Raw genomic sequence first — 12,981 nt, forward strand, 5'->3', positions numbered from 1 at the left:
AATACACACATGGAGAACCCAGCTGGAAGGACTGCATATGTAGATATACCCTGTAGACATCGTATATGAGTTTCCGTTTACATAGGTCAAAACACCAACAGACACAGAGAGCTCTGGGGAGGAAACTGCGGAGACTACAAGTCTGCGAAGAGAAGGGGAGAGGGGTTTCTGAATCAGTGGAATCACAGGCCCCAGTACACGGCAAAGTTTAAGTAGTTTAAAATTTGTCGTCCTCGTCGTCGACTGCTGCCTGGGTGTCTGAGTGCTGATGAGCTCCTCTCTTTGCCAGGCGACGAGTAGTCAGTCCCAGCCCTGCCCTGCCCTGCCAGGAGGCCAACCCCTTAAGCCGCTGAGCACACAAAACTCGTTTAAGTTTTAATAAACAAATTAAACTTGTGCTGTCTTGCGCTGTTTTTTTGTTTTTGTTTTTTGGGTGCGTGAAAGACGAGTAGACTTTTGGGTACATTTTGGGTAAAGAAAGCAACTGCCAAAAGGCACTCAAAAAAATAAAATTAAATGGCGTTAAAAGGTGTTAAAAATGGAGATATAAATAAATAAATAAATATACTTCTGACTCTATATTTTATTGTCGAATGATCGATACTATTTTGATGAACTTAGATGTAAGTTCCTGTCTGTATAGTTTTAGCACTTATTTGGAATTAATTTGACATACAAAGTTATCTACTTGAAGCTACCAAAGTCAAAGTTCTGTAAGCAAATAAAGTCATTCGAGCATTATAAACAGCTCCTGAGGCGCCTTTGTATGTGCACTTCCTCAAAATTTAGAGACTTTAGGGGCAGACAATGGAAGAAGCAACAAAAACAGAAGCCAGGAGAACCAGAAGTTACCAGAGCACCTTCTGTGCCAAGAGCTTTCTGATGGTCGAGTCACGTAGTGGCAACATCAAAATGCCACATTAAGCAGCATGCAAACGGATGGCAGAGGGCAGGAGACTGCTACGAACCCCCAATAGGAAGTCAAAGGCAGCACAATAACAGATATTGAAAGCTGCACAACCAGAGAGATAGGAGAGACACAGAAGAGACAGAGTTCTCAGAGTAGACAAGGAGCTGAAATATAGCTGGACACTTTACCCTCGGGGGCACAGCAATAGCAGCCAAAATGCAACTAGTTCTAGAGACGAGGCAGAAGTCATTCAGAGAGTCAGTCATTCGGTCATTGAGTCATTCAGGCACTCTCGCTCTGCCTCTAAGGACCCTGAGTATTGAGCCAAAAAAATTGAAAAAAAAAACGAAGACTACAACAAAACAAAGCAAAATCTGGAAAACATTTCAATTTTCGTGACGAGCTCTCCAGTCTCTTTCCCTACTCGTGATAAAAAATCAACTTTTGGTCAAGGGAGCAAATTGGCTAAATGAAAACGATGTAATGAACCCAAAGTGCATGATTGGAAAGGGAAAGAAAACGTGGAGCCAAAGTGGAGCCAAAGTGCAGAGGAGAGCGAAGTACAATGCAGGACCAATAACAATGTTGTTCGGGGGCAGGCTCTAAACGGAAGTTAGTTTATTGAGATGTGATTTGGTTGCACAATGAATTGAAGAATGAGAAAGTAGTGTGGCAAATAGTGGCAGTGTTAGTGGAAACATTTTTTGGCCAAGTGCCTTTCCAGGGTTGCCTTAAAGCGCAGCTGATACCAAAATAGGGACAAGTTCGACAAAGGCGTATCCGTTTATCTTCTGTAGAGATTCTTTCGCGTAAAGTACTTTCCCAAATATGCAAAAATCCCATTAATTTCCACAGATGTTCCTCTTCTCATTCTACACAAATCCCTGCAGTTGTCGACGTAGCTACAGCTCCACCAAAAATATATATTCCCCGACAGCTGTAGCTGCGCTTCTAATTAATGTCAGGCCTGTCCATCTTGCTGCCTCCTTTCCCTGGTCTTTCCCTGGGGCGTGGCTATAACAGGGAGCCCTACTCTAACGCCTTTTCCATGTCATAATAATTTCTGGCTCTCTGCTATTCCTTTTTTGTCTCTCTCTTCCTTGCTGAGAAATGGGCGCCAGCAACAAAAACTTTAATTAGTTATGCAAAAGACAGTGGGAAATGCAGCACAGCAGCAGCAGTTTCTTTCGGACTAAAACAAAGAGAAGAATGCCGGAAAATAATTATGTAGACCAGTGGGAAATTTTAAAACAAAAACTAAAAACAGCAAAAATGTATATAACAAGGGTGCGTTCTCTTTTGTAGTGACCAGACGTGTTTTTGTTTTGCGCTCCGTATTTTCCTTTATATTTTGAATAAACACCGGGTTTTATTTCGAAATAATTCTTCTATAATTATTGAATAGCTTGCCGCTTTTCTTAACTATCTTAATACGCGAGTGCATGCCTATTATTTTGTTTCAAATTAAAATCGTATTCATTTGTGCGTCGGTTAGTTGTGTGTTTGTGCTTTTTCTTGTTGTAAGTACGCCCTCACTATTAACCGCTCTCTCTTGTAGTTGCGCTTCTGTCTTTCACTCTATAGCTCGAGTAACTGTTCTCCCTCTCTCGCTCTCAATACTTTCTGTGCAGTGGCGTGCGCTCACTGTTTTAGCTGCCGCTGCGCTTGTTCTTCTCTCCTCTCTGCGCTCATCTGTTTTCGATCCCGCTTTAAACTTTTCTTTAAGCAATTGGTCGGCACACTGGTCCCATTGCTATTTGTTTTGTGAAAATAATTTTTATTTATTTTATTTATTTTATTTATTTATATATTCAAAATAAATAATAAAATAATGGAATACTTGGTTGTGTGCTCCGCTAAGGCTTGCAAAAAGCAGATCACCCACGACCAGCCGATCATCCCTTGCTGGCTCTGCGATAACGAAGTGCACGCAAAATGTATTGGGTTCTCAGGCCTCGTGGGTGACGCAATTTCGAAGCGTAATGGTCTGCATTACAGTTGCGAGGCATGTCGGTCTATCGAGAATGACATGGTCACGTTTATGAGGCAGACGCGAAAGGGCTTTAAGGAGCTGACCGTGGGCTTTAAAAAGCAGTACGATCGGCTTCTAGCCATGGAATCTCAATTCAGCAGTTTTAAAGTGCTGAATGAGTCTCCTAGGCGCAAAAAAGTCACTCCTCGTGATCTGCAAGTGCCTGTCCCTCGACCGCTCGCTGCTGATCAACTGTCTCCGTCCACTCCGATAGTGCAGCAGCTAATTTCGTTCGCTACTCCAAGGGCAACGACAACTGCTGGTGATCAAGTTTCGGCTTCCGAATCGATCATCTCGGAGAACATGCAGCCAGTTAGTACTGTAGCGTCCGTGTCTGTCGAGTCCGTTCCAAAGCCCATCCCATCTATTTCGATCCCACCAGTTAATAAACGTCCCGGACCACCGGATATTGCCGTCACAGGTACCAGATCTGTGGTGCCAAAACCTCTGGTGGGAGTCCCACCAAAGCGGCAAGTTTNATAAATAATAAAATAATGGAATACATGGTTGTGTGCTCTGCTAATGCTTGCAAAAAGCAGATCACCCACGACCAGACGATCATCCCTTGCTGGCTCTGCGATAACGTAGTGCACGCAAAATGTATTGGGTTCTCAGGCCTCGTGGGTGACGCAATTTCGAAGCGTAATGGTCTGCATTACAGTTGCGAGGCATGTCGGTCTATCGAGAATGACATGGTCACGTTTATGAGGCAGACGCGAAAGGGCTTTAAGGAGCTGACCGTGGGCTTTAAAAAGCAGTACGATCGGCTTCTAGCCATGGAATCTCAATTCAGCAGTTTTAAAGTGCTGAATGAGTCTCCTAGGCGCAAAAAAGTCACTCCTCGTGATCTGCAAGTGCCTGTCCCTCGACCGCTCGCTGCTGATCAACTGTCTCCGTCCACTCCGATAGTGCAGCAGCTAATTTCGTTCGCTACTCCAAGGGCAACGACAACTGCTGGTGATCAAGTTTCGGCTACCGAATCGATCATCTCGGAGAACATGCAGCCAGTTAGTACTATAGCGTCCGTGTCTGTCGAGTCCGTTCCAAAGCCCATCCCTATTTCGATCCCACCAGTTAATAAACGTCCCGGACCACCGGATATTGCCGTCACAGGTACCAGATCTGTGGTGCCAAAACCTCTGGTGGGAGTCCCACCAAAGCGGCAAGTTTTTGTCTCTCGGCTTGCCCCTGACCTCACATCTAATGATGTAACTGCTTGCTGTAAAAAACAGCAAAAGCAAACGTAAAAATATATAATTTGTAAAAGCGAATTACACACATGTTCCCCACTGCTGGTCGCTTTCCTCTGCAAACTTTAATTTGTAGGAAATGGTAGAAGCGAAAAGAATAAAGGGAAACAAGAGAGAGAGAGGAAAAAACTCCCACATATAAATGGGAGTGAAAACTCCAAAATTTGAGTGGTAAAAAGCGATTTAAAAAACTTTCACATTTTAGCCGCGAAAAACTGGCAAAAAAAAAAAATGAGAGAAAAAAGGAGTGGCAAAAAAAAAACGAGTACAAAAAAGTGAGTGGAGGGGAAACGTATTTAAAATAAATTGTGCGCAAAATTGTAATTTCATGCGGGTAATTAATAAATTATATCCAGCATATGCGAAGCCCAAGGATCCCCCAGCATTCATAAACCACCAGAGCGTACGTGTGTGTGGGAACGTGTGTGTATGCATTTCCAATAATGCGCGAAAACAAATTAACGCAAATTTAATGTGCCATGAATATGGTATTAACCCATGGAAACCAATAGAGGGACGGGGAGGCGAAAATATTATTATTATGCCATTTAAATGCTAGAAAACAATGGCAGTGGCCAGAGGGCGTGGCCCCTGCATTTGAAAGAGTAATTTTCATGAGCCAGCCAGCGCATGATTTAGTCTTTCATTTAAATATTAAAAGTACACAAAATTGAAGTGCTGACGTGTTAAGGTAGGGTTGCCCTGCTACACCATTAATCGAAACGCAAACGATAGATGCTGGCTCGCAGTAGGTGGCCACCCTTGAGTTTTTCGCAAGTCATTTGGCTTGATTGCGGAAAACATTTAATACAAAATTACTTAGCAAAACAGACTAGACGAAAATATGAATATATTTTTTACAAAAACTGAGCAAAATAATCTGAAAGCTGACTTGGACACTGACGCAGAGTTTCTCAAGGATGCAATTGATATATCAATCGTCTCGGGTCTCACCGTGGAGCCGCAGGCATGCAAGCAGCTCTTGGAGTCTATCTACGGTAAGTGAATGTCCCCTTCGCCACAAGATCCCCTCTGAGTCCACATCCCCAAATGGCAGGCAGGGCCAAGCGACTCATGTTAAAGGCTCAGAAATATGCGGAAGATGAGCAGCGACAGGACATTACACTTGCGGACTGGAGGAAGGTGCAAAGGTTGCTGCCGAAAAAGAGCAAGCTGCTGAGCATCACTGAGAAGAGCGACATCATTGCGAGCCAGGACCAAGCCATGCCAATGCCCACTACCACGGGCCCGTGCGCCCGGCTGATGCTGCCGCCGCTGCGGCACTGCAAGTTGGGTCCCACGGCCATCTTGAAGGGAATGTCGCGTCTACAGGTTACTGCGGATCCACTGAAGAAAGATAAGAGCGACATCATTGCGAACCAGAAGCCGGACATGCCAATGGCCACTACCTCGGGCCCGTGTTCCCGGCCGATGCTGAAGCCCGTGCGCCAGTGCAATTGGGGTCCAACGGCCACTTTGCAGGGAATGCCGCGTCATGCTTCTCATGCGAGTGCTGCGGTTGCTCAGGCGAATGCTGCTGCTTCTCAGGCGTATGCTGTAGCTCCTCAATCGAGAGCTGCAGTCTTCCAGCGTCCCAATGTCATGCCAGGTCGTTCCCAGGTGGCACCGATGATGAGTTCCACAGCGTGGAAGCCTTCTGCATCGAGATCTCTTCATTTGGGCACCCAATAGGGCGAACATCAAATTCTGCAATGTCACTGACATCTAGATATGGCCAAAAATGTCACTGAAACTATCGCTTGCTTAATTTGTCATATTTTTGCAGACTAATTCAATCACACAGTTATCCAATTTAAATGTTGAACTAAATTTTGCGACCAATTATGAAAGGACAACTCCCATCCTGCATATCCGAACAAACGACCTCAATGAACCCCTCAGAATGAGAGACGAAAATACACACACGAGCAGAAATAGAGTGTGGGAAAAACTTTTAACAAATTATCAACGCACTGTAGATGAAAGTTTTCTTTTTTCAAGCCAGGTAAAAACTTTTTCGTACAACAAAATTCTGTATAAAATTCGTGGGGCATGCCAGAACGCGGCAAGGCCAGGGGGCATGTGCCACACACACACACACACCAACACATGAGTGCAATTATGTAATACAAATAGGTAATGAAAGTTTTACAACACTTGACCAAACCCAAACTCCCCAACCCTGCCTCTGTTGCTGGCTCCCTGACACACAATTGTGTATAGAGAAAAAACAAGATTCAAAAATATATTTAACAATTTTTTCCACAGGGAAAGGACTTCATTTTGCTAAGGGAATTAGTCCTTCAGTGTCCCTTTGCTTTGCTGCTGCTTCCCCCAAAAAATAGAAATAAAATTAAGTTTGCGCCACAAAAAATAGTCCCTGCTTTCCGGGCTCTTCCGCTGAGAGGTAATTAAATTTATTGAAATAAATTGTCGCTGGTGCGGCTGGTCGGGCTGCTGCTGGGGCCCCGAAGAGCGACTTAACTTTTAATGAAATGAGTGCATAATGAAACCGAGTAAATAATGGGAGACGGGCCACAGAGAGAGTAGAAAAGCCCGAGCGAAAAACTCTCAGACTAAGAGAAAAGCAGGAAAAAATACGCTAAAAAAAGATGCGAAATTTTTAATGCGTTATGATGGCGGGCAAACACTTCTAATATTCGCGATGGGGTCGGTCTCTGGCTGTAGAACAACAGAGTTTTGCCCAGCCCCAGCCCCAGCCACAGCCACATGTTTTTTCCATGCTTTTCAGAGCAAACCCAGCAATTTCCTCAGCACTCGCTGGCTTTGCATTTGTTGCTACATTTAATGGCGTTGAAGCGGCAGCGTTTTGGAAAAATAAAGTAAGGGGCACGGACTGGATGCAGTTGAGGATTTATAGATTCTATAGATTAGACTCGAACGATTTGCATGAATACACATTCATTTTAGATTGTGGAAGAAGCGGTAGTTTATTGGAGCTTAAGTAAAATGTCTTTGGTAAAAAAGAAATCTTTGACAAATTTCTTGCCAGAAAATTATAAATTCTTCCCTGGCTGAGTAGCAGAAAAAGTGTTTAAAAGGAGAAAAAAATATGTTATTGTGGCATTTGGTGTCAAGAGAGTGCCCCTAGACAGAGAGGGCAAAAAAGGAAAGTAAAGTGTGTGCGTGAGACTGGTTGAGAGCCGGGGAAATGGCTTGGAAAATATTTACCCAAACTTGCCACTATTTGTTGCACTCTAGGAATTAGAAATAAAAGACTAATAGAAAAATATACAAGAATAAATCTAAGATATTTAAATGATGAAAGTATGACAGGAAAACCAGCTAAAAAATATCCTCTAGGACCGTTAATAAACTTTAAAAATGTAATAAAAATAAATCAATGGCAAAAATTCGCAGGCTCAGCCACAGAAAAGTTGTACCACAACTCTCGCTCTCTCCTTCCTGTTGGAAAAAGTTTGCAATAAACAGGAACCACAATAACGAGCACAAAGCCAGCCTCCCAGCAGACAGAAAGAAGTCCATAAAAAATGAGGCGCACACAACACAGAAACATTAATAAAGTTGGTTAACTTGCAGTTAACTTTACCCGTGAGTGTGCTTAAACATTATAAAGAACAACAACAGCAGAAAGATCGTGAAGGGAGTGGGAGGACCTAACGACTAAATAACGAAAAGTCTGCGCCGAGGGGACAGGACAGGCGCCAAAAAGTATGCAGCACGCACAACGGCAATAAACCATATTCAACCGCAGGACAGGAACCGCAGACATATCCTTATCCCCCCTCCCCCCCCCAACAAATTGCAAACTGATTTAAAATTAGGCAAAAATACAATATACGAGGAATACCATTTTGCAGCACCTGAAGGAAGCAGGCAAAGCAGAGGGGAAACACACAAATGAGCGTCATCAATCAAGTGAAGGGGACTGGGCCGATGGAGCAGGGCGTGAGTAGAGAAAAACTCACTCAAGGATAAAGGATAAGCAGAGCTAACTTAATTCCGGGGCCAGCCAGGAAGTGTAAGTGGCGTGCTCCTGATTTTTCCCAACTGATTTTGCCACAACCAAAAAGGGGCACAGCTGCCTTTGCACAACTTTCTTTAATAAGAACTTTTGCTCGGTCTTCCTCTCCCTCTCTTGCGAACAAATCTGGCAATCAATTATGTTAATAAAAAAAACAATAAACAAATTACAGCAAGTGCTGCTGCTTTCCTCCCTTTGATTTAATGGGGGGGGGGGGGGAGACCTACTTCTCATTGTGGGATGGGGTCTCGGACCTTCCTAAGCGATAAAGTTGTTTCGGGGGCCTAAGTGGTGCCGCTTCAAGTGTTCTTCTTCTGCGGGTGCTACTCGTGCACAAAACATACACAAATTCGCAAAGAAAAACTTTCAATTTGGTTTTTTCTCCAAGGAGAGAGAGGCGCAGTTTGTCAACAGAAGAAGAGCAGCAACCTCTTCCTTTGCTTCTCTCTAGCTCTCCTTCTTCGTTCTGCTTACTCTCTATCTCTCAGTCTACATCAGGCAAGTGCTCTCCTACTCCCACTCTCTCCTGGCTAATAAGAGGTTCTGTTGCTCTTCTTGGCAAATAAGTTTTTCCTACTCTAAGGAGCAAAACTTTGTTGTTTATTTGAAAATGAGGCGAACCGCAGGTAGTACTTCAAGTCTAATCAGTTAGCCAGCCTCATCATCTTACTCCGCATTTCCATCAACAAAATTACCATCCAGAGACAGAGACAATTACAATTTGGAGTCAACAGAAACTATCATTAGCTTTGTGGCTGGGAAACTTTGCTCTTTTCGTGTAACAGCAAGTTTAAAGTTTAGCATTAGAGCTTGCCAAGGATTTAACATGCGAATTGACACTTTGACTTGTGGCAAGAGGAAGTAAGGATTGTTAGAGAGTTTCCTACGAAGGAAGTGGCAGATCTATGAGTTTATAGATACGCAGAATGAAATACGACAGCTATGACTAAGATAAATCAAATTATGGACAGGAATCAGAATACTTTTTGGAGAAGATTTTGAGCAGCACTTGAAGATACAAGATTACAGGGGAAACCCCAGGGATTCCTTGTTCAAATGATAATTAACACTATTTCCTTGCCCCTTGCCAAAAACTTTCTTTCATTACCAATGTACTTATCATATGGTACTTACTTATGCAAAAACTTTACCCCTAAAGGTAGCCCGTAGCTTGGCCAACTTAAGGACATACCTTCTTATGGTCCTTGCCATGCATCCCCCCCTGTAAGTCAAAGTCCTGACAGCTTCTAGCCTCTAGCAGCACATCGTGTCACCGCTCTAACGCGCATTTAAGTGGCCAACTCACTCAAACATAAAAGGAGGAGAGGCCCCAATGTGGTGGCCAAAGAGTAGGCAGAAGAGTAAGCGAAAGAGCGGCACCGAAATCAAAGTTAAGCTCTTCTGCCGCTGCTGCTGCCATATGAAGCCGCCCCTCCAAGAAGCTGCTCAAACGCTTAATGGGCTGTGGTTAGAGAAGGGCAGGGCAGGGAAAGTAAAGCAAGGGACGAGCAAAAAGGTCGCGAGGATTTGCCACAGAAAGCTAAAGCCTGTCTCTTGCGCAGAAAAAAAGTTTTTGCTGTGTGCTGTGTGCCACGCAAAGAGGATCAGCATGAGGCATGCCTTCTTTTTTTCACTCTATCTAGAAGTGGAGAAGTGAACCAGCCGTATGTATGTTAGTGTGCGCAACGCATCGCAAATGCTAAGTCAAAAATCTAGTTGGCAAATACTTTTGGCACTCAATGTGTGTGTGTGTGTGTGAGGGATAAGCTGTCGTCCCCTGCCTTTGCGCCCTCTCTGTCTTTGGAGAGAATTATGCTTATAAGTTTTACTGGCTTCCACTTGAGATTCAAGCGCCTGAGGCGCTTCATTATTTGCACAGTAGTTTTGGGGAAATAAATAAGAGAAAAGTGGGTGGAGGAAGCAACTCCCTCATAACTTGTTATTGTCCCTGTTAACACATGTTTGCATCTAGTAGATACTTTCTGGTCTGTCGTTCGTGTCTCCGTCTGTCTGTGTTGCGTGTGTGGCATCGTCTTTGTCTGCTTTTATTTTTGTGCCTTGGGTAATTTGTCATTTGTTGGCAGCCGACAGGATTCCAGAATTCCGACTGTTCCTTTTGGGTTCCTCCCATCACACAGATGGAAACTCAATTGTCTCTTGTCGGGTATGGTCCCCCCTTTCTCCACATCCTTTTTCCCTATAATTTACGAGTGTATGTTCTGTGCGCTTCTCTGCTCTATTTAATCTGTTTTAAATATGATTTAGTAGCACTTGCATGGCACTGAATTATGTGACAGGCATTTAAGAGGATACTGAACATCCTTCGAGATGATAGTTAAAGTTTTCTATCGTTGTAAACAAGAGTTTTTCCTACAGAGCTGCAGATATTTTAGCCCCTTTAAGTCCCTTAAAAATGCGAATCCATTTTCATTGAAATCCCAAAACCAAAAATCCCTTGCAACTAATTTCTACAAATAAATGTCTGGGATGCTCTTTGGATCCATGAGCTACCACCTTTAATCTAGAATCTTTGAACCCGGTTTGGTAGTTGGGCAACTTCCACTGACCTTTATTTAAATATTTTAGAGATTCCTTTCATTCAGGAATTTTCCCCTCACTCTTTCGTCTGTGAAGTGCAACCTTTTAGGGGATTTGGCTGTCATTTTGTTTATTGATTTTCACACACAAACCCACACAGAGCAACGGCCACAAAAAGGATGGATCGAAGGAATACTTTCTGCCCCTAAAAAACCTGTCGAAATAAATAAATGTGCAACACATAAAACTAAAATCAAGTCGACAGCAACAGAAGCCGCATCAAAAAAAAAGGGGGAAAATGTACAACGAAAAACTTGTGCATAAGGACAAGAGCGGGGAGCGGGGGATAGTACAATATCTATTGTATGGCATTTACAAGCAATTGAAGTGTGGCAAGCATCTCATGTAAGAGAGATAATGTTGCTTGTCCTTTAAGGAATAGTTTTTAAGGGAAGGAAGGAAGGAAGTGCAGAACCTTTTTTGGCTGACAGCAAACAATACACATGCCGGTTGGAAGAAGAGAGGAGAAGCACTACGAAAATATACGATAAAGGGTGTGGAGAAAGGAGCTTAGAACAAGATAAGGAGTAAAGAAGAGGGAGTCAGAGTGAGGGAAGGAACTGAGACTTTAAGGCCCGAGAAATGCTTTAAATATTAAAATCTTGATTAAGTTAAATGGGCATTTGAGGGCGCCCGACCCCACACCACACCCCACACCAGACCCTTAGATAAAACCAACAAAAAAATCTGTTTTGCTCGGCTCTACCCTGCCCCCCTTTCTGGGTCCAAATTTTACACGTTTTATGCACCATTTGGGGACAGAGACAGAAACCCCGCTGCCGCCTCATAATCATATGACCTCGACTGTGCGCTGCAATAAAAAAAAGTGAAATAAATAAATAAATTGAATTACATCTTTTGCCCTTTCACACTTCACAGCAGAAAACTTTTGATGGTTCAATTAGCAGATCTCTCTCGGGCTAGCCCGTCGCCCAGTCAGTCGCCCAGTCAGTCGCCCAGCCAAGTGAGAAAACAAACAATTAAGCCCTAATTGAGCCCACATTCTGCCAAAAAGAAAAAGCGTCTGGTCTGGCAGCCGAACCCAAGGAAGCCAAGCAGGAAAACTCTAAGGAAAACGTCCGTCCAACCAATGTAAAGTTTAACCAAGGGAAAAGTCTTACACCCCATCCCCTCCCCACAATCATTTCATTTTCAATTTAACGTTTTTCTTCTGCTTTTCTCCCTTTTTTTCCACTGCTGCCGGGAAGCCTACTTAAGTTGTCATTTTGATTGCTTTTGAAGCTTTTTTTAAGGCCCACGCTAATTTCTGTCTCTGTTCCTCTGTCCCCCCAGCACATCCATCATTTTTTCGCGGGCCCTAACACAATTTTCCTCGCTTTTCTTTTTCAGTGCTTTGCTTATTTAGATTTCCATGTGACACATTTCTGCAGCAACAAAAATTAGGCGGAAAGGGAGAAGAATGAGAAAAAATGTCTTTTTTGGGGGCAGCATTGAATTATTAAGTGACGCTGAGAGGAACCATGGAGAAATGTGGGTTTTCACTTGCACTTTATTAGATTGACATCTCCACAGAGACAGGAACTGAGACTCTGAAACACAGAGAGACTGAAAGACACAGAGCCACAGAGCGACCGAAAGACTGAGAGCATTAGTGGAAAAGAAACACCGTTGCGACCTGCTCTTGTATGATATCTGTGCCATTTTATTTTGTGTTCTTTCTTTTTGTCTCAAAATGACATTAAATCCGATTTGAATTCAATTAGTGAACGACAATTCGTGGCAGTCACAGTCCCAGCTGTGGTATGGATAATAACCATTTCTCTGAGCTTTTGAAAAATAATGAAAAATGGTGGTTATATGGCACGTTTTGTGTCGGGTTTTAATGCTACAAAAAATGTTGTAGAAAACTGTGAAAAATTGGCCCAAGGAAGCTCACATGTTGGAGGTTATTTGAAAGGATTTGTAAGTTTAAAGCTCATCTATTTAAATATAACTTTTTCCATATTTATCAAACTATTTATGGGAGTAAAATACAACTCTTCTGTTGCCACCCCTCAAATCTCTTCAGCATTTACTCCTACAAAAGTTCACTGACCTTTAATCGCCTTTTACTTACAGCTCTACATCTTGCCTTCTGGCCTCTTCACATCGAACTCTTACCTGCAATGAAAAAATGTAGAGATAAATATATATTATAAATGTATTCCATCGTAAAACGTGACCA

At 43.1% G+C, this 12,981-nt stretch overlaps 2 protein-coding genes and 1 long non-coding RNA gene across 23 annotated transcripts in view; 1 reads left to right on the forward strand and 2 right to left on the reverse strand.

Moving 5' to 3' along the window:
* The window catches only part of LOC117586131 (dystrophin), a 155,982-nt gene that overhangs the window by 56,972 nt on the left and 86,029 nt on the right, over positions 1–12,981 (reverse strand). The gene's annotated exons all lie outside the window — the stretch shown is intronic.
* Positions 4,972–6,150, forward strand: LOC117586139. Its single transcript, XM_034276031.1, has 2 exons — positions 4,972–5,190; positions 5,250–6,150. Exons 1-2 carry the CDS (start codon positions 5,037–5,039, stop codon positions 5,882–5,884), a joined length of 789 nt encoding a protein of 262 aa, XP_034131922.1. The 5' UTR covers positions 4,972–5,036; the 3' UTR covers positions 5,885–6,150.
* Positions 6,968–12,134, reverse strand: LOC117586142. Its single transcript, XR_004573981.1, has 3 exons — positions 11,992–12,134; positions 7,603–7,609; positions 6,968–6,977 (listed from the first exon to the last, which is right to left on the reverse strand). It is a non-coding gene; the product is annotated as an uncharacterized LOC117586142 (long non-coding RNA).

The sequence above is a fragment of the Drosophila guanche genome, unplaced genomic scaffold (genome assembly GCF_900245975.1).
Source record: "Drosophila guanche unplaced genomic scaffold, DGUA_6, whole genome shotgun sequence".
Lineage (NCBI taxonomy): Eukaryota > Metazoa > Arthropoda > Insecta > Diptera > Drosophilidae > Drosophila > Drosophila guanche.